We start from the raw sequence: 19,540 nt of genomic DNA on the forward strand, positions 1-19,540 counted from the left end.
ACCTGCAGGCGGGGAGCAGGGAGAAGACGACAGGCTCGTTAAAGGCCTAGGAGCCCATTAGGCTTGGACTGGCCTCCATCCAATGCACGGTCGAGTCGCTCACTCACTGGAGATGACCTAGACTACGGCCCTCCTGAACGGGCAAGAAAGAACACGCACCCGACCTGACCTCCGTTTCCAATCCCACTGCACTTCCGCCTCTTCTGTCACTTCTCCTATTTTTCTTTCTTTCAGCCAAACTCGTCACGCTCACGTTGGTCGCTTCGCCCGCCTCCACGTCTCCCGCCTCATCCTGTCGCAGCCTTCGTCGATTAACCCCCCGACGCATCCGCTTGTTCCCTGGCCCACGGGGCACCTTCCGCAACCTGAACTCCAACCTAGTCCACACCACGCACCGCCCATCCGCATCTCCCGCTTAGCTCGCCCCTCCAACGAGCAATCTCCCATCCATCTCATCGACGAACAATCGGTGTCCAGCGCCTGAGCTGTCTGGGCAACTCGAATCGACTATGCGATCTCTGCGATAGGCGACCATACTCTGTTTTGGAGATCTTTCTGTTTCATCTTACGCTTCTTTCGCCGGACGAGGCCAACTGAGCCACCAGCGCGCCGCACCGCTTCCATAATCAGGGGTCTTCCGCAATTTACCACTCTGGACGCCATCAGAAGCTGTCATCATGTCGAGTTCAGGGACGGGCTTTCTGGGCCGCTCGAGCAGCAGCAATGCGAACATGCGCGGGTTGGTCCAGTTCATCGCCGATCTTCGAAATGCGAGAGCGCGCGAACTCGAGGAAAAGCGAATCAACAAGGAGCTTGCCAATATTCGTCAGAAGTTCAAGGATGGCAACCTAAGCGGCTACCATAAGAAGAAATACGTCTGCAAGCTGCTGTACATCTACATCTTGGGCTGGAACGTCGATTTTGGTCATCTCGAGGCTGTCAACCTGATCTCTGCCAACAAGTACTCTGAGAAGCAGATCGGTTATCTGGCCATGACTCTGTTCCTCCACGAGAAGCACGAACTGCTGCACCTTGTCGTCAACAGTATTCGCAAAGATCTGCTCGACCACAACGAACTATTCAATTGCCTTGCACTCCATGCGATTGCCAACGTGGGAAGCCGAGAAATGGGTGAAGCTCTCAATGGAGAGGTCCACAGGCTCTTGATCTCTCCGTATGCGCCAGTGGTGTACCCGTGTTGAACAAGACTTACTGATCATTGCCGACTAGAACCTCCAAATCCTTTGTCAAGAAGAAGGCTGCATTGACGCTACTCCGACTATATCGCAAGCACCCAGACATCGTATCCCCTCAGTGGGCGGAGCGCATCATTCACCTGATGGATGATTCCGATCTCGGCGTTGCTCTCTCGGTGACCTCGCTCGTCATGACCTTGGCGCAGGACAACTTGGAGCAATACAAGGGAGCATATGCCAAGGCAGCTGCTCGCCTGAAGCGAATCCTTATCGATGGGGAGTACACGACGGATTACCTTTACTACAAGGTTCCTTGCCCCTGGCTGCAGATCAAGCTGCTACGGCTCCTTCAATACTTCCCCCCATCAGGTATGTCAAATGTTGAAGTGTATTTTATGTAGTTGCTGACACAAATCATCAGAGGATACCCACGTCCGAGACATGATCCGAGAGTCGTTGCAAAAGATCCTGAACTTGGCTATGGAGACCAATAAGAATGTGCAGCAGAACAACGCCCAGAATGCGGTTCTTTTCGAAGCCATCAATCTCATCATTCACCTTGACACTGAGCATGGCTTGATGAAGCAAATCTCGACCAGACTGGGCAAATTCATCCAGAGCCGGGAAACCAACGTGAGGTATCTTGGCCTGGAGGCCATGACCCATCTTGCCGCACGAGCAGAAACTCTTGACCCTATCAAGCAGCACCAAGAAATTATCCTGGGCTCCCTCAAGGACCGAGATATCAGTGTCCGTCGCAAGGGTCTTGATCTGCTCTACAGCATGTGCGATGCCTCGAATGCGCAGGTCATTGTTGGCGAACTGCTGCACTATCTGCAGAATGCCGACTTTGCCATCCGAGAAGAAATGGTCCTTAAGATTGCCATCCTTACGGAAAAGTACGCTACTGACGTGCAGTGGTACGTCGACATCTCCCTACGGCTCATCGCCATGGCCGGAGATCACGTCAGCGACGAGGTGTGGCAGCGAGTGATCCAGATTGTGACAAACAACGAGGAACTCCAGGTCTATGCGGCGCAAAATGCGTTGCAGTATGTCAAGGGTGACCATTGTCATGAAACCCTGGTTAAGATCGGTGCATACATCCTGGGAGAGTTCGGTCACTTGGTTGCCGACCAGCCTCGTTGCAGTCCCATTGAACAGTTCCTCGCCCTTCAGAGCAAGCTGACCGCGTGCTCGTCGAGCACTCGTGCCATGATTCTCTCATGTTTCATTAAATACGTCAACCTGTTCCCGGAAATCAAGCCTCAGCTCATCCACGTGTTCGAGTTCCACAGCCACAACCTGGACTCTGAGCTTCAGCAGAGAGCTTGCGAGTACATGACTCTTGCAAGCATGCCGACTGACGACCTCCTGCGTACCATCTGCGATGAGATGCCACCCTTCCCCGAGAGACAATCCGCACTTCTGTCTCGTTTGCACCAGAAGCATGCTAATACGAGTGACCGAAGAACCTGGGTGGTGGGAGGAAAGGATGCCAACGCCGACGCTAGGGAGCTTAGCATGGGAACTGGAGCTCTTAAGAGGACCTTTAGTTCCAATGTGTCTCTGAATGGCAAGACCAATGGCCAAGGCGCGTCTGGAGCAAATGGTCATGGCAACGGCGCGGCCGATCTGGCTGGCCTTGATATGAACGCACCTACGCCATCCGAGCCCAAGATGCTAAAGGCACCGAACCTGGCCAGTGCTGCTCATTTGTCGCCTGGATGGGAGCCTGGGTTCAACAAGCTGCTGGTCAGGTCTGATGGTGTGCTGTACGAGGACGGACAACTTCAGATTGGTGTCCGGTCTGAGTATCGTGGCCAGATGGCTTGCTTGATCACATATTTCAAGAACAAGACCCCTGCCACTATGAGCTCATTTACAACCACCTTGGACTTGGACGAGAGCGAAAAGAACAACCTGACCTGGGATGTTAAGAACCTCCCTGACAGTACCATCGTCCAAGGCGGACAGTCTCAGCAGGTTGTCATGTTTGAGGCGAAGAAGATCTTTGAGAAGAGCCCTACAGTGCGTATCAGCTACCTGGCTGGTGCCCTCCAGGCCCTCACTCTGAAGCTTCCCGTGGCGATCCACAAATTCATGGACCCGGCAGACTTGTCTGCGGAGGACTTTTTCAGGAGGTGGAAGCAGATTGGTGGAGCTCCCCGTGAAGCCCAAGGCATCTTTGGATTGTCTGGCAAAGGCGGCGGTAGGGAGATCACAGAGAGCTTCATCTCCAAGACAGTGGAGGGATTCAGATGGCGTGTGTTGGACATGGTGGACCCCAATCCAAAGAACTTTGTCGGTGCGAGCGTGCTTCACACATCTGAAGGGGGCAAGTTTGGCTGTCTCATGAGACTGGAGCCAAACTATGGAAACCAGGTAAGGCACACTTCATTTTCGCCCATGATATGGATCTAACCACTCTCTAGATGATTCGACTCACTATTCGGGCAACGGATGATTCGGTTCCAGCTGTTTTGTTGAAGTATATGCAGGAACGGCTTTCTGCAGGAGTGTCGACGTCGCCAGAGTTTGAAGCACCCTCTCGAGAGCAGATTTCGGACGCTTTCCGCAACATCATGGTTTCCTGATACCATTCTTCTGTATAATTGGCCGGGACGGAGTTGTCTTAATACCACCATGAAGCATATGGGCGTTGGGGAACTAGCATGAAGGTTGGAGTGGATGAAGCGCTCAATTCAAGCCATTTCTTTATCGGCCGAAAAGTTGCCCGCGTCGATGCCCCTCCATGACGGCTCTCTCTACCGTCGGTGCATGCGGATGCGGGCGCCCCAGATTGCGGAGTGACTGTGAGCAGGGAGGATTTAGTTGTTTGTTGATACCATGAAGTCTCTCGTTTGGATCGATCAAATGAAACAGTTATGCCAGCATGAAACTCGGTAACTTTATTTTTGGGCTTAAAACAGTCTACGGGCATCACTCCTTGATCTTGGCATCTGCCTTGGCTGGTCGTTGGCCAAAGATAGTGCTGCCTACACGCACCTCACTGCTTCCCAACCTCACAGCACCCTCAAAGTCCTCACTCATACCCATGCTCAACTCCAGGCTCTCCTCGCTCAGGCCCAACTCCTTGGCCACGAGATCCCGCTGCTCCTTGAGCGTCAGGAAGTCCTCATTCTCAGTCTCGGCGGTAGTGGCCTTGCTACGGGCGATGGCGCCGATGGTCATGAGGCCAAGCAGCTGCAAGCTGGGGCAGGTGTCGACAATCTCGCGGCACAGGGCGATGGTGTCAGCCCCGGGAGCACACCCGGACTTTGCCTCTTCGCCAGAGGTGTTGACCTGGACGTGGACGCCGAGCTTGGAGAGGTCGGGCTGCGAAGCCAGGAGGTTGGTGCGGGCCGTGTTGAGGAGTTGGGCCTTCTTTGAGGTGTCGACGCTGGAGACGCAGAAGAGATTGGGGATCTTGGCAAGAGATTTACAGTGTCCTGGGTCGATGTTAGTATATGAATGTGTATTGAATAGAGTTGAAATGCCATACCTGACTGAAGACCACCGATGAAGTGCCACTGGATGGTGTTTGGAAGCAGAGCGGCCTTCTGAGTCAGTTCTTGGGCGTAGTTCTCGCCAAAGTGAGTTTGAGACGTAGGAGCTTTATGGAGGGCCAGGATGTCATTCGCCGGCTTCAGCTTTGAGACAGCAACAAGTCGGACCTACAAGAAGCGCATCAGGACATGTTCATCATGATAAGTTTGAGGGCCATGGCCATGCATACGTTACGGCCGTTCGCCACAGCAGCGAGGCGGTCCTTGACCGAGTTGAGCTGGGAGACAAGAGCCTGGGCTCTTGAGGGGTCGATCTTCATTTTTTCCTGTGACTCGCTCATTTCTCCTGACCAGAAAAGTATCGCAGCCTGAGTGAGAGATGGAGCGCGGTGAGTAGAGAAAGTGGTGATTGATCCATTGTTGTAAGTGGAGTGGGCTGCGGTTTGGGCGCCGGATTATCATCGGCTCATGGTCAGGTAATCGCCATGGAAGTGGCCACCATAGCTCTCCTGCATCTCATCCAAGGGTGTTATCCCTAGAATCGCGGCGGGCTTGAATTTCATCTTGTCAACCACTGATAAAACACCGAATCTTCGGGCCACCGGGGATAAGCACTGTAACGCTGGGGCTTTGTTGAGAATGGCCTCCGATTTGAAAGTTAGCCGGCGGCGGGCAACCAGCAGCGCCGCCTCATCCATCAGATCTGGGCACTCACGACGAAAGTCCAAGGCGGTGATCCAGCCCAAGTCGACACACACATCCGACGAATTCCTCCAAGACTTTCTGGATCCAACATTTGATCCCGCAACATTCCTAAATTCAGCCTTGCCGCCGCTGCAGCAGCGCTCAGTCCCTGGCCGGTCCGGCTCTGACGTCGCACCCCTCGCCGAGCTGTCCACACAGGCCCAGGCCCTCATCTCGCAGCTCAACGCGCAGACCTCGCGGCTATCCAGTACTCTGACCCAGCTCACCGATGACATCCTGAGGAGTGGGAGCCGCCTGGCTTATGAGGTGGAGCTGCTACGGGGCGAGACGCTGAGTCTTCAGGAGACCATGACTGAGACCCTCCACGACGATATCAGCAAGTTTGTCCCTGAAGGATTACAGGAAGCTATCGAAGCCAAGAACAGCGCAGCTGCAAGTGCAAAGGACGAAAAGAGCACGGCACCATCAACACCGGCCCTTGTTGGTGGGACTGTCACAGGAACAACAAACGCGGATGATCCCGAGTTTATCAAGCAACTACAAACACTCACGCTTGTGCGATCTCGCCTCGATTTGGTCATCAAGACGTTTGGCGACGCCATGGAATTCGTTTTCCCACCTTCTGAGGTGTCAGTGAGCTCAGGCTTCCTCTCCGTATCAGCACCGGAACCTGGATCGGCGCAGCAAAGTTCAGAGGACAAGGGCCAAGAAGTGTTGAAGAAGCTCCGGGGCGAGATCTCTGACCTACTAAACAAATCTGAGGATCCCGTACAAGGCATTGAGAAGGCAGCGCAAAAGATTGAGCAGCTCAAGGAGCTCACAGTGGTGTGGAAGGACACGGCAGAGGAGAAGGGCAGGAACAAGTTTATCGAGAGCCTGGCCAAGATGGTAGAGGACAGGCATCGCGATCTCATGAAGGAAATGGAGCAGGTGGCCAAGAAGGAGGGCAAAGCGGAGCCAACTTCGCGATCGCGCAAAGGGAGTGTCACGAGAGATGCGGCCGTGGTGGTGGAGGACACAAAGTCGCCAGGTGGGTTTGGCCTGATTAGTCAGTTACAGAAGCTCAGGAGCGGACTGTGAGAGAAGAATGATGCTCGATTGGGAAATAATGATAATAACCATTTCTCCAAATATCTACTTGCAGCTCGTGAGACAACAAGGTGAGATGAAAGAGGTGAATTTGCGATGCAAGTGAGCTCCGTGTAAGTCACAGTGCGACACTGCTCTATTCTTAGCTGCCCGTTTCAGCGGGCTCAGGAGTTTGAGCCAATCACGCGCCGGCCCGGATGATACCATCTGAGAAATCGGGACCGGGCGCTATCTGCCAATTATCCGCTTTCGGAAGGCGGTGAGCGGACACTGGACGGGCGGCCCCAGCGAGGTCATGCTGGTACTGGTGCTGTTGGTGTTGCTGCCACTCTTGAGCATGAACAATACCAGACGAGCCGCTCAATCCTCACGTTCCGTTTACCTGCCTTGCTCTCATTGCTCTTGATCTCCTCTTATCGGTTTAATACCGTATTGGGATCGAACTCTATGAGAATCTGAGCCCTGTTCCGTCTGTCTTGTAAATTACCCTTTACATCATTTCCTCTTCTGTTTCTCCAAGTCGGCAAAATCCCACACCCTTGGATTCCCCCCAGCCTTTCCCACTTTCAAGCACACTACGACAACACCAGCTTCCTCTTACCACAGCTCGTATCTCTCTTCCAACGATCGCGATACGACCTCTACACTCGTCTATACCATATTGACGTGCTGGCTTGCTTGTTAAAATGGCTGCGAACGACGCAGTGGTCCCCAGCGGCCTCAGCGGCAGAGCTGATCCTCCTTCAGCCTCCCAGTCGAAACGAGACCGCAAGCGACTTGCTCTCATAGAGCGCCTCATGACACTTACTGAAAAGTTTTCACGTACAAGAGACTTGACTCTTCGTGATCAACTCCAAAAAATCCAGCTTGACATGACTCTGGTTCAGCGCTTCGACCCTTACGATCCTAGAGTGCTCGAGGTCATCGCCGAGATCCAGAGAGAATACGCCGAGACCCAAGGCCCTGATGTCAACGCCGAAGATGCACGACCTCTTCTCGACATGGCTGGAGTCCGCTTCTCCGATTACATCGGCGAGATCGAGGATCTAGTTGAAATTCGCGACTTTCAATTGGCGCTGTCCAAGGTGAGATGGCACTGCCAGGCGCTTGGCCGATCCCGCTGCTAACAGGATGCGCTACCAGAACGACTACGAACGAAGGTTGCAAGAGTACAAGAACACCTACGCATACAAGGTCGAAACCGCCAAGCGCGAACATGAGGCGCTGGCCAATACCCTCCGCGATCGCCTCATCAACACCCTGACCCATAAGAAGAACCGATTGAACAGGGAGAAGGAAGTTTTGGAGATTAACGACTCCAACGCTCTGCTCCTGAACCCGAATCAGTTCAGCCTTACGAATCCTTCGAGCCCCGGCGGCACCCATGGCAAGCGAGCCACGCGTCTGCGCAAGGATGCCGACGACCTGCACATGTACTCCGACTCCAAGAAGCGGAAGCGAAACGGTGGTGATGACGACGGTTCGCCTGCTCCTATCCGACGCGCCCTCGACCCCAACAACACCACACCTCTCTGGCAGTCTGAGAAGGCTCGCGCCGCCGCCAAACAGAACGGCCCCGTTTACAGCATCGACAAGCTCTTTACTGACAAGGAGCTGTCTCTCAACTACAACACTGCTGCTGTTGCTGCTCATCAATACATTCTCCGCAATCGGGTCAACGGCAACGGCTCGCCCGATGACAGTGACTCTGGCCATGGCGATGCCAATGGCGACCATGATGATCTTGCGCCTGCGGCCCCTGCTATGGAGCGCTCTGTCTCACACGCCACCCGAAGCGGGCGTGGCGCCAACCACAACTTTATTGATGAAAAGATCCTTGGTATCGAGGGTGTTGTCAACTACGAGGGTATTGGCAACTTGGATCTCGTTCACGCACAGGAGCCGCCCAAGATGCCGCCTTTCGTCCCTTCGCAGTACCTGAAGCCATACCCCCGTTCCGCCGACCAGAACTTCCCTGTTCCTCTGTCCAACGACGACATCCAATCCGATCTCTCCGTCATGGGATACTTCAAGCAGTACGATGCTTCTCACAAGCCTGGCGCTCACCTTGACGTCAAGGGTGGTCTGCGAAGGGTTCTCGAGGCCGTTTCGACTCCTTATCAGGAAGGCCGCTACGTCGCATTCACCGGCGCCTCCCGAGAGGATCCGGAGCACGTCCGGGATGCCCTGGGCCTGCCAACCGTCAGCAGCCTCCGTGACCAGCCGAGCCCCGCGCACATCGGCGCCGTTGCCGCTCTATCAAGCGCCGCCGCACCAATGAGTCGTCAGAGCAGCGCCGGAGGTGTTGCCATGAGCCGACAGGGGAGCAGCAGCACCCGCGGCAAGGGACGCAAGAACTAAGCCTGGGCTGCGATGCGTAGTCTAAGGACCTTGTCATTTTTACAGCATTGTGAGCGCGGCGCATAGGTGTTGCAGCATTGACTGGACCCGTCATTACGTTCGGGGCAGGAACGATCAATCATCCAGGATGAGTTTGATGCATTTACTTGGTTTTCTTTTTTGACATGTTTTTCGGATTGGTAACAGGGACGTCTTTTAGTCAGGGGACTCGAACAAGGGCAAGGCTCTCGGTCAAGCACACATCGGATATCAGGTCTCGTTTTGGTTTCATTCAGGTCTCAAAATTCATGGCCTCGGTACATAGATATAGAAATACCAAGCCCTTCATAAACTACATGTGTGCCCATGTCCTAAAACAAAATTCCGTATACTGCAAATCGCTACATCGTGATATATGTCATGATTCCTTCCACATCACCATGAGCCATTGGCTCAAGAGGAACTAACAACTTCAGGGGCCAAATACCAAGGCTCGGATCTCGATGCTCTCACGACCCTCGGCATCAGTCCTGGTTCTCGGATCCTGGAATGCAGTGTGAGGAACACGGCCACCGATGTTGGACCCGGGCTTTAGAGATTCACTGTCGAAGCACTCAAGCAGCAGTCTCTCACTTCCCGTCATGCCGCTGAGGTAGTACCACTTCTGGTTTGGGTTGTGATGGATAGCGGCAGTCCAGCCTTGATAACCATCGGGATACCGGTGCTCGACGGGAACAACGTCCTTGTCCGGAACCGAGGCAGAAGACGCCACGGCCAGTGGGAACGCTTCGAGGGGAGTCTTGTTCAGGGGCCGCCAGACGTTGATGAGGCGATATCGACGCTGGAGAAGGTCGTCTGCCTCATCGGGGAAGTACCGGCGGACTCGCTGGGCGACGGCCGCTGCGGTCTGATCGATGTGCACACGGGTTACGGGAGCTCGATGAGCGTCTGGCTTCTGACGGCGGATGGTGTGGTCGAAGATGAAGACGCGGTTTGACCCAGGGACGTTATCAAGGAGCAGCTGCTCAACCTCTGGATAGTAGTTTGCCTTGATGGAGTCGTCGTCAACAAACTCGGCTTCACTGGACTCGGGGACGTTCCTGATGACCTGGAAAGCGTCTTGGTCGAGGTGAAAGTCGGCCTCACGGCCGCGAACATCGTGGATGACGATGGGTTGGGGGTTGTCAGAGAAGTTGCGCTGGGGCTGGCCCTTGGGGGGCTGGTCGACGTAGTTGAAGGGCGTTGAGGAGTCGGAAGGGGGTTGGTAGAAGTTGAGGGTTGCGGTGACGTCGCCGCGGGGGATGGTGGATGAGATGGCCATGCTGTGGTGTTTGTGATGAAGTGCTAGGTTCTGAAGCTTGTGATGAGGTGCGTAAGCCACTTGTGAAAGACACTGATCTGCGGGACGAATCTTGGAGAAGAAAGTTGCCGAGGTTCAATGATATGAGCTTAGAATATGATGAGATCGAGATGGCTGATGAATTGAAGCCGTGTAAGTGATGCTGATGTTGAAATTGATGAATGATGGATGTGTATTGAAGCTGGCTTCATTGTGCCTTTATATAACTTTTCACACTACACCCAAACACCACCATCAAGAGAATTGGATTTCAAATCAGGATGCGGTGCACTCAGCATCTTGCACCGAGACTGGCCATGAAGCCTGTCTGCGTTTGAGCACGTCATTTGGAAAGGGTGCAATGTGGTAGGTTGCTTGTCAGTTGGAAGGGCGTTGGCGGATTACTAAAGCCTGTTGATTACTGTACATGTGTGTGGGTTTAACTGCCGAGGGATAGACGCGGCAAAGCATCCATTGGATTCGCAATTAAGTTAAAGAATTTGGTTTTCAATTTGGCCGGTCTTGAGAGTGGGTTGCTCGTAGAGAGCGTGGAGCATTCCGATGGTGTTGGTTCTTGGCGGGTTTGAGCTTACGATGGATCTGTTGGTTGTAAGTCTTACTTCCCTACCTATTTGCCTAGGTAGGTAGGTACTTGAAGCCGAGTTCGCTACCTTGAATCTATATGATTATCTCCATATCACAGTGACATGACAAAACACAATCAATCCGACCAGATCAACCACAGTTACCACATCTACACGCACTGTACAGCAACATGAAACCTGCCTCAAAATTACAGTGCGCCCGAAACATCGGGCATCCCGGCCGCATTGCTAAATTTAGCCCACTTTAGCTCACGCTGTCGCGGCCTAATTTGCAACGCGAACTTGGCCCCTTCAAAGACTCTTGAAGGTTCAAGTTGAGCGAGTATCAACAACGCGCTGCCAATTGATTTGATGACCTGAGAGAGGCCGTTCTCGTCGTGTCCCGTCTGCAGGAATGCCTACGTAGGATCCTCCCTCCGGAAGCAGAAGCAGTCGTCGCGTGTTGCCCCGAGTTCCTCTCCAACATCGGCCACTCAATGTCTCAAATTCGCCTTACCTCTCCTCTCACATTCGATTTACATACCCGCGTGAAACTATCCAAAACCCGCCATGCAAGGACGCCTGCCTAGGATAGTATGACATGAGCTCACAAAGATGGCCTCTCCTAATAACCCCCCTCCCCCTCCTCCGCCTCAACCCGCGTCACAGCAACCCGGCTCTTCGGCACCCGGTTCCGTCGCGACCCCCGACATCCCCGTGAGGCCGGAGCTACCGGACCGCCGTGTCACCGCCGACACCATTGAAGATGCCTACGTCCGCTTCATGCTCTACTGCAATCCTGGTCTACCCCCTTCGACCCCTACAGTAACCTTACGCGAGGCCTTTCGCAATCCGCCACGCAGCGGCGGCAAGACTTTCAGCACCTTTGCCGTCTATGAGCTCGTCCGCAAGTTTTACGACAATGAGATCCGCACCTGGACTGAACTCACCACCAGACTTGGTGTTGAGCCTCCTGACCCGAGCAAGGAGGAGAGTGCTCAGAAGATTGCCCAGTATGGTGTGCGACTAAAGGTATGAGCCACTTAGATAGGAGTCCGATGTTAGCTAACCGGGCCTAGAAATGGATGAACTCGATGCATGTTAAAGCATTTTTCGAGTATCTCATGGATATACCTAATGATTATTGGACCAAGATACCAGCAGACGCCAATCCAACCAGTCAGCCTATGCGCGATGGCGTGGCTCTGGAGGACGACATGGCTCTGAGAGCACTCCTCCCACAGATACGACCCAGAAGAGGTCGGAAACGTCCAGCCGACGACGAAGCAGTCGCTTCACCAGCCCAAAGGTCCTTTCTCGCACCGCCATCCGCTACTGATGACTTGAGAACGGGCTTGACAAGTGCCCTGTCGGCAGGGCCCGGCGCCGCGCCTTGGAACAATCCCGAAGGGGTCCAGCAGACGCCTCTATTCCGATGGCCGCAATCTGCAGTCACGCCCACTACGAGAAACTCGTTCTGGGACGACGCGCTGGAACCGCAGTCTGGTGCGACGCCTTCTAAACCCAAACCTGGTACGCAGCGCCGAGGCGCTAAGAACGTGTCTTCAGCCTGGCGACCAGGAGTGGCCAGCGGTGGTGTCAAGCCACGGGGCCGACCTCCAATGAACCGGACTCCGATAGAAACATCTTTACCTCCATTTTCATCCTCAACTCCTACACCTCCTTTAGGCGAACACAATGCGCCAGTTTACACCCAATCTGTCCCGGGCAGCGCAGCTCCCACTATAGATGGCGCACCGCAATATCCAATACCGGCTTCAGCAGCCCCGTACTCGCAACCGCCGCCAACGACAGAACGACCTCCTCGGCCTAATATATCTCTACAAGTTCCCGACCGACCACCTGGGAGCATTAGACTTGCTACACCTCCACCCGCAGTAGTCATCAATGGGGAACTAAGCAATCACCTACCCGCTCCGGACCCCACGCAGCAGACTCCCACTCCTACCAACTTTACCAAGGCGGCAAACGAGGCTGTAGGGCAAGGCAAACCACAGGCCGAGGTGCCTGCGCCAAAGAACCTCCCACGGTTCTACTTTGAGAGGGCCGAGGATCGAACCAACGTGGACCAAGTGATTGCCTACATGACCCATGGCTGCCTGGCAGCTGAATTCTGCGATGCAGAAGGAAGACCGTCGTATGGATGTTCAATGCAAGAAGCCCTGGGAATCACGAATAGCACCATTGAGGAGATGTACAAAGCGGCTTCATCACCAGAGGCCTTTTTGATAAACTTGGCTGCTGTCACCGGAGGCTCACACCTGCTGGCAGCGAGGACACGCATCTGTCGTATGGGTCGTGAAAATGGGCTGATGCGGTATGCGTGCGAGTGGACGTATGGATTTGGCCACGTCCGGGGTGTCTACCAGATGGAGCAGACAGTGCCTCTCGACCTGATCGGAGAGGGACCTCGCAGGGACGATGGTCCCATGGGGACGGCCGAGGGGACGGCCAGCACGTTGTCTGTGAGCGAGTGGCAGGCCAAGTACGAGAGTCTCCTTGGGGAGGTACAAAAGAAGGACAAGAGGCTTTGGGACCTGCGGACTAGGGTGGCGGATCTACTAAAAGGGGATTCGCAGAAGGTATGATACCCGTTTTGTGTGATGGTTATTTGGTTTGGCATTGGGAGGTGTGTTTGCGTGTTTCTTTTCTTCTTGATGTATATGGTGAATTCCATGGTTGCAACTCGGTGCATAGCTGGTTAGATAAGTTGCAACTTGTACACAATGGGCCGGTCTCGGACTGTTAGATAGAGTCTGATTGTATATGAAGTATTAAGCATGGGTCCGATGAGCCTCACATGCAAAGGTGCTGGGTTCCCATAACATGGAACTCTGACAGGGGAGCTCCAACTGGTTGCGAACTGGTCGGGCTGTCGGATGTCAGGGACCGATCCATTACCAGACAAATGGGCCGACAGCCAATAATACTAGCTTGGTGTTGACGGCGACTCCGAGAAGAAACTACTGCATATTCGAACACGCAACCGGTACTGGACCCGAGACCAGTGGTGTGCTCCCTTCCCGTCAGCGCCAGACAGAAAGCAGAATGTGTTTGAACATGGGTTCGTGATTGGACAGCCGAATAAGCGGAGAGCAAAAGTTGGAGAAGAAAACCTGGAGAAGCTGGGGAAACAAGGCTCTTGGATCTGCAGAAAAGATAGACAAGGGCAAAGCGTCTGATGAGTCCGGGGCGAGATACCTGTCGAGGTTATGCGGGCGTTGGTGGTGGAGGCGGGACAGATCCTGGGGATGTCCACTCATGGAGGAGGAAATTCTGTTGCCTTGCGCCAAGGGTTAGGCTATGCAAGCCCCTAAAACTACCGCGAGATAAAGTCACGATGAGGCTGGGGAGACAATCTCGATGTTTACAGAGTCTGGAATTTGCCATTTTGAGCATCAGTTGATTCATAGAACAATTGGAAAGAACAAGGTCGAGGCTCCATTGGAAAGGGCATTCAAAGGCCCGCGTGGAGGTTTCTCATCACGTGCTGTCACTTTCCTACAGATGGCCTAGACAAGCAGGCCGCGGAGGTCGGAGTCGTCGCCCGGTGATGGCTCCAAGCCAAGGCCACTAACATGGACGACAGGTTGGTGATGCGGTTCCACGAAACCCGGCGCCGTCTCCGAGTTCATTGACCCCAGACCGATGTGTCTTTGGTGTTTGATGGGTGCGCCACCTAGGCGCGTGAGAAACCATCGACACAATGCAAAAAAGGCGAGACTCTAGTGGAAAGTTCGAGCCCAATATCTTCAGCCCAGACGAAAACACCCATGCAGGGACAACAGACCGATCGTGGGTCGCCATGTCTGAAGGATTCCGATTGTGGATTGCTGGTGGAATCGGCCAACATTGATCGACACTCATCGCAGCTCTAAACATTGACGAGGACCATTCAATCACTTGAAGAAGATGGGTTGTGGACCATTAGTCCAATCACTCAACAGACAAGGGGTCAGACGAAGAGGGTGATGGCATTGGCGAGGACCCAACGGCATGTCTTGCGTGACGGTACAGATGTCGTCGAGCAAGATGATCACAAAGGGCGTCTGCACAAGACTGGAGCATCAGTGTCTTTGTGAGTGAGACAAGCAAGGCTCAGAGATGCTCATTTTTCGCGGCATCCATCAGACACAATATCTCACCACGCAAGAACAACCTCTGCAGAAACCACAAAAACATTCGACAGAAACATCAGGGTACTCACCGTGCAGCCACTCACAAAACATGCTCTGGTATTTGTGTCGACGGGTTTCAAGTTGGTGGCGTCCGGGAACAAGGAGGAGATGCCGCCAGTTGAGGCGTTTCTGGTCTTGGCAAAAAGAGTCTCCTGTCTTGAACCAGAGACAGCCACATCCTGGAAACAAGATTACTTGAGCACAAGCCCGGTGCAGATTTGGAGCGGCTGTACAAAGACCTGCAGGCCCTTGACTAACAGCAAGCGCATCGAGCGGACGCTGTGAAAATGGCATTCTCCCCAACGGCAACGGCAGCCGACGGGGAAGACAGAGTCTGACCGTTCCCATGACAGACATCTGGGGACGTTGAACGGAGCCGTTGCAAAAAGGTTGTCAGGCAGTTCGTGACGTGACGGAAGCGAGACAGGGGCCCCGGTTTCTCGGCTCTCGTTCATCTTGACGGTGCGTTTGGGAGCCGGGCCAGACAGGATCAGGTTATGTTGGAGAGAAGGACGAGACCAGGAGGTCGAGAGGCTTCTCGATGGGGGATTGGGCCCATTTTCAAGTCCAGCATGGCCATCACGATGCTGGTCCCGTTGGGAGATCCCCCGGGCCCAGGAAGCAAACTGTTCCCATGATGATGGTCTAGCGTTGCACCATGAAACCCAATCCCAGCCGTCACCTCCTGGGCGGTCCCCAGTTTTAGGGCCAAGGACAGGCATGCCATTGGAGCCGAGGGAGCTTTCGCATGCGGAGATGGGCGACGGGATTCCTTGGCCATGGCTGGCGCGCTGCACTGCGGTGCTGCACTCCAAGGACGAGGATCCTTTGGGACGGCGGCCCATGGGGTAATGTTGACTGACTTCTCTTGACTTGAGAGCCCTGCAGCAGCCAGCCTTTGAACAAAAAGGCCCAAGCAACCCACTTGTCACTCCCTCGCTGCTGCTCGTCGACCACTTCAAGAGGTTCCTCGAGGTCCCAGCTGCCAGGATCGTCCTGCTCCCGTGCTTGTTTTGCTAGGGTCCTTGGTCCCTTGTCTTTTTTCGACCTCTGCCATTCCTGCTGGCTGTCAAATAAAGCGCAACCGACCGGATCGCCATTGTCGCAAAGTTGTCGGCGCCGCTCTCACCACCATCAGACATTGCCGTACCGTACATACAGTACTTCAGCGCAACCCAGGAGGACCAGGTTTCCCCATGTCGACCGTGCTGGAGGGCTGATATTCCCCGATGCCCTCCGAAAGACGAGCCGCCACCGACTTGGACCGGCGCTGAAGTTGCCGCCGCCCCCGGCCTCGATTTCAACTTCACTTCTTCGTCTCACAACACAACTTCGCCTCCTTCAACTCTGCGCCCAATTCTCACACCCGCTTCTCCTGCCTGCTCACCCTTGACCGTCTGTAATACCGACGCTGGCTACACAAGGTGCACTCTCCGAAACACAGACCAGCCGCAGCCGTTGTCCGACTCCGCCTCCGCTCTGACTGTGCCTCAGTGTGTCTCCAGATCTTCCATCCCCGCAAGGCGATCGCCCGAGAGACATCGCCGGGAACTGGTTCGCTCAACCTTTGCCTGGGTGATATTTAAGCATTTTTACGACCTTGTTTCTTGTTTTCTCTTACCATTACTACCGGCGCTTGAAAATACCATTCAGTCTCTGTTCATCAACTCTGTCGGGCCGCGCCCCTCTGTCCCTTCTGAGATTCCTTCCCCGGACTCTGCCTCGGACCTTCAACTCTCACCTGGTGCTTCTTTTCGTGACATACCCCACTGGGGGCTTGAAACAGAATGGCGCCGAACCAAGGTGACGAGGATGTGCAAGCGTAGGTGTCCGACGATCACATGTGGCTGACAACCACCATGCTGACCTCTACCAGCCTTTCAAGGACTCCCCACGAATTTCCTTACAGTTCCATGATTGAGCATGCCCGTCGTCCTTCAGAAGCCTATGTCAACCTGCATGCCAATGTCGAAGCCAAGTACGTCCGACCTTGACATGGCTCTGCCGAATCCCGAGTGACTTGACTGACATGGATGGAAAGGATCAAGAACCCTTTATGGGGCATCCCCCGGGCAAGGTTAATGGCCGACGTCGATGACTTTTGCCGTAGGAAGGACCTCAACGACTTTCGCCATCTCATCCGACAGGGCGCCCTCGTTGCCCAGGATCCCACTGGCTATGAAGATATTGAGGGTGACGAGAAGCTCAACGACGACGAGATCGAAGCGCTTAGGAATGAGATCCTCCACAAGTGGCGCGTCCCCTTCGTCCTATACCTGACTGTTGCTACCTGCTCTATCGGCGCTGCCGTGCAAGGATGGGATCAGACGGGCTCAAACGGTGCCAACCTCGAGTTCCCGTATGCATTCGACATTGGCTCCAACAGCATCCGCGATAAACTCCTCGTCGGCCTCGTCAACTCTGCGCCGTACATCGGTACTGCCTTCTTCGGATGCTGGTTATCAGACCCCCTAAACCAACGTTTTGGCCGACGGGGGACAATCTTCTTCTCGGCCAACTTCTGTCTCTGGCCAGTTCTTGGGAGCGCGCTGTGTAACAATTGGAAGCAGCTGTTTGCATGTCGTCTACTCCTTGGTATCGGGATGGGAACCAAAGCGTCAACTGGTAAGGAGATCCTCTTTCAGGGCTGGGGGTGTGTGTTCCTCTTTCGTCCAAAGGCTAACGTTTGTCATGATAGTCCCCATCTTTGCTGCCGAAAACTCGCCCGCCCCGATCCGAGGTGCTTTTGTCATGAGCTGGCAGATGTGGACAGCATTTGGCATATTTCTCGGAACTTGCGCAAACGTGGCCGTCACCAAGATTGGCCACAACGCTTGGAGGTATCAGCTTGGGTCGGCATTCATCCCTGCCGTGCCCCTGTTGATATTGATCTACTTCTGCCCCGAGTCGCCGCGTTGGTACATGAAGAAGAATCGGTATAGAGACGCCTTGCAGTCGTTGCTTCGCCTACGTAATCACCCTGTGCAGGCCGCCCGAGACTTATACTACATTCATGCGCAGCTCGAGATCGAACTCGAATTTATCAAGAAGGGCAACTACATAAATCGCTTCATCGAGCTGTTCACGATCCCTCGAGTGCGCCGAGCCACCCTCGCCTCGTTCGTCGTCATGATCGCACAGCAAATGTGCGGCATCAACATCATCGCATTTTACTCGACGAGCGTTTTCAAGGAATCAGGGGCCAACGACAACCAGGCGCTACTGGCTTCGATGGGCTTTGGGCTCGTCAACTTTGTCTTTGCCTGGCCTGCGGTTTGGACGATTGACACCTTTGGACGACGGTCTCTACTCCTGTTCACCTTTCCTCAGATGGCATGGACGCTTCTCGCTGCTGGGCTGTGCACCCTGATTCCTGGAACAGGCGGAGCTCATCTTGGCCTTGTGGCCATGTTTGTTTACCTCTTTGCGGCCTTTTACTCACCCGGTGAGGGCCCAGTGCCGTATGCATACTCGGCCGAAGTGTTTCCTCTATCGCATCGTGAAGTTGGCATGTCATGGGCCGTGGCAACGTGCTTATTCTGGGCGGCTGTCCTGTCCATCACGTTTCCCCTGATGCTCGACAGGCTGCACGCGATAGGGGCCTTTGGTCTGTACTCGGGCTTCAACTTTATTGCGCTCATCATGATCTTCCTCTGGCTGCCAGAAACGAAGCAACGGACGCTAGAGGAGCTCGATTACATCTTTGCGGTGCCTACCCGCGTCTTCATGAAGTACCAGGTGACCAAGGCGCTCCCGTGGTGGATCAGACGATGGATCTTGTTCCAGCGAGACGTGACGCTGGAACCTCTATATCAGTTCGACGTTGGCGAGCCTGAAGACAGTCATAGCACCGATGCCGGATATGAGAACGACAAGGCCAAGGTTGAGCTCAAAGACACGGTTGGGCTGACAGCTGGGGCTCAGAATACCATATGAGTTTGGCGAAAGACCGGTGGTATTGGCGTTGGATATGTTTGATGATTTGATTTGGAAAGCATTGCTTGTGCTCTATGATACCCTGGATGAACGGAAAAAAGGAGCAGGCGAATGGACTAGGGTCAATCTTTTTGTTGAACGGAGATCAATAAGATACCCCTACGATCGAGACAAGTTGGACAAATTATGTGACGTCACGGGCGAAGAAGTCATGATGACGGCCTGGTTGGCAGTAGTTTCATGAACGGTTCTGCAGTGAATAATAACTATTTGCTCACGGTAAATAGGCAATTTGCCAAGACCAAATAGACGGCCTTGGCCAGTGACGTCGTGAGAGCGGAAAGTGAAGCGGTTGACGTGGACTGGAATTCCGTCATTGAACCGCCCGCTGTACCGGCGCCGGAGCCGACGGATGGAATGGATGATCAACGCCCAGCAATAGAAAGGCTTCTCCACCCGTGACGAAGTCGCCAAAAGATTAGGATAGGCCGGGACACCAGGACCGGCGGCCGGCCAAGTTTGGCGGTTACTGACCAGAACTGGACTAGGCAGGCAAAGGCGGTATTCCCAAGTTGGGCTGCTGGTCGACCGACCACCCACACACAAAGTCTCAACACGAGGGGATTCGACGTCATTTTGTTTA

General features: G+C 54.2%; 7 protein-coding genes across 7 annotated transcripts; 5 read left to right on the forward strand and 2 right to left on the reverse strand.

The window, feature by feature from the left end:
* Positions 1-677: 677 nt before the first annotated feature.
* On the forward strand, positions 678-3,793 carry LRP88_08599 (adaptin N terminal region-domain-containing protein; the record flags this gene model as incomplete). Its single annotated transcript, XM_083245102.1, has 4 exons — positions 678-1,174; positions 1,231-1,565; positions 1,618-3,581; positions 3,632-3,793. 4 exons carry the CDS (start codon positions 678-680, stop codon positions 3,791-3,793), a joined length of 2,958 nt encoding a protein of 985 aa, XP_083099596.1.
* Positions 3,794-4,139: 346 nt separating this feature from the next.
* LRP88_08600 (pyridoxal phosphate homeostasis protein) lies at positions 4,140-5,046 on the reverse strand (the record flags this gene model as incomplete). The annotated part of the gene is made up of 3 exons (XM_083245103.1): positions 4,140-4,648; positions 4,714-4,873; positions 4,936-5,046. 3 exons carry the CDS (start codon positions 5,044-5,046, stop codon positions 4,140-4,142), a joined length of 780 nt encoding a protein of 259 aa, XP_083099597.1.
* Positions 5,047-5,344: 298 nt separating this feature from the next.
* Positions 5,345-6,490, forward strand: LRP88_08601 (uncharacterized protein; the record flags this gene model as incomplete). Its single annotated transcript, XM_083245104.1, has 1 exon — positions 5,345-6,490. One exon carries the CDS (start codon positions 5,345-5,347, stop codon positions 6,488-6,490), a length of 1,146 nt encoding a protein of 381 aa, XP_083099598.1.
* A 695-nt stretch (positions 6,491-7,185) lies between these two features.
* LRP88_08602 (Sds3-like-domain-containing protein) lies at positions 7,186-8,860 on the forward strand (the record flags this gene model as incomplete). Its single annotated transcript, XM_083245105.1, has 2 exons — positions 7,186-7,584; positions 7,643-8,860. 2 exons carry the CDS (start codon positions 7,186-7,188, stop codon positions 8,858-8,860), a joined length of 1,617 nt encoding a protein of 538 aa, XP_083099599.1.
* Positions 8,861-9,311: 451 nt separating this feature from the next.
* LRP88_08603 (uncharacterized protein) lies at positions 9,312-10,160 on the reverse strand (the record flags this gene model as incomplete). Its single annotated transcript, XM_083245106.1, has 1 exon — positions 9,312-10,160. The coding sequence occupies one exon, from the start codon at positions 10,158-10,160 to the stop codon at positions 9,312-9,314; it is 849 nt and encodes a 282-aa protein (XP_083099600.1).
* A 1,217-nt stretch (positions 10,161-11,377) lies between these two features.
* Positions 11,378-13,371, forward strand: LRP88_08604 (ARS binding protein 2-domain-containing protein; the record flags this gene model as incomplete). Its single annotated transcript, XM_083245107.1, has 2 exons — positions 11,378-11,794; positions 11,842-13,371. 2 exons carry the CDS (start codon positions 11,378-11,380, stop codon positions 13,369-13,371), a joined length of 1,947 nt encoding a protein of 648 aa, XP_083099601.1.
* Positions 13,372-16,748: 3,377 nt separating this feature from the next.
* Positions 16,749-18,975, forward strand: LRP88_08605 (uncharacterized protein; the record flags this gene model as incomplete). The annotated part of the gene is made up of 5 exons (XM_083245108.1): positions 16,749-16,783; positions 16,838-16,939; positions 17,003-17,514; positions 17,660-18,866; positions 18,957-18,975. 5 exons carry the CDS (start codon positions 16,749-16,751, stop codon positions 18,973-18,975), a joined length of 1,875 nt encoding a protein of 624 aa, XP_083099602.1.
* Between the last annotated feature and the right edge of the window lie 565 nt (positions 18,976-19,540).

The sequence above is a fragment of the Fusarium phalaenopsidis genome (assembly GCF_050370095.1).
Source record: "Fusarium phalaenopsidis strain FUZ10S chromosome Unknown contig_32302, whole genome shotgun sequence".
In the NCBI taxonomy this organism is placed as follows: Eukaryota; Fungi; Ascomycota; class Sordariomycetes; order Hypocreales; family Nectriaceae; genus Fusarium; species Fusarium phalaenopsidis.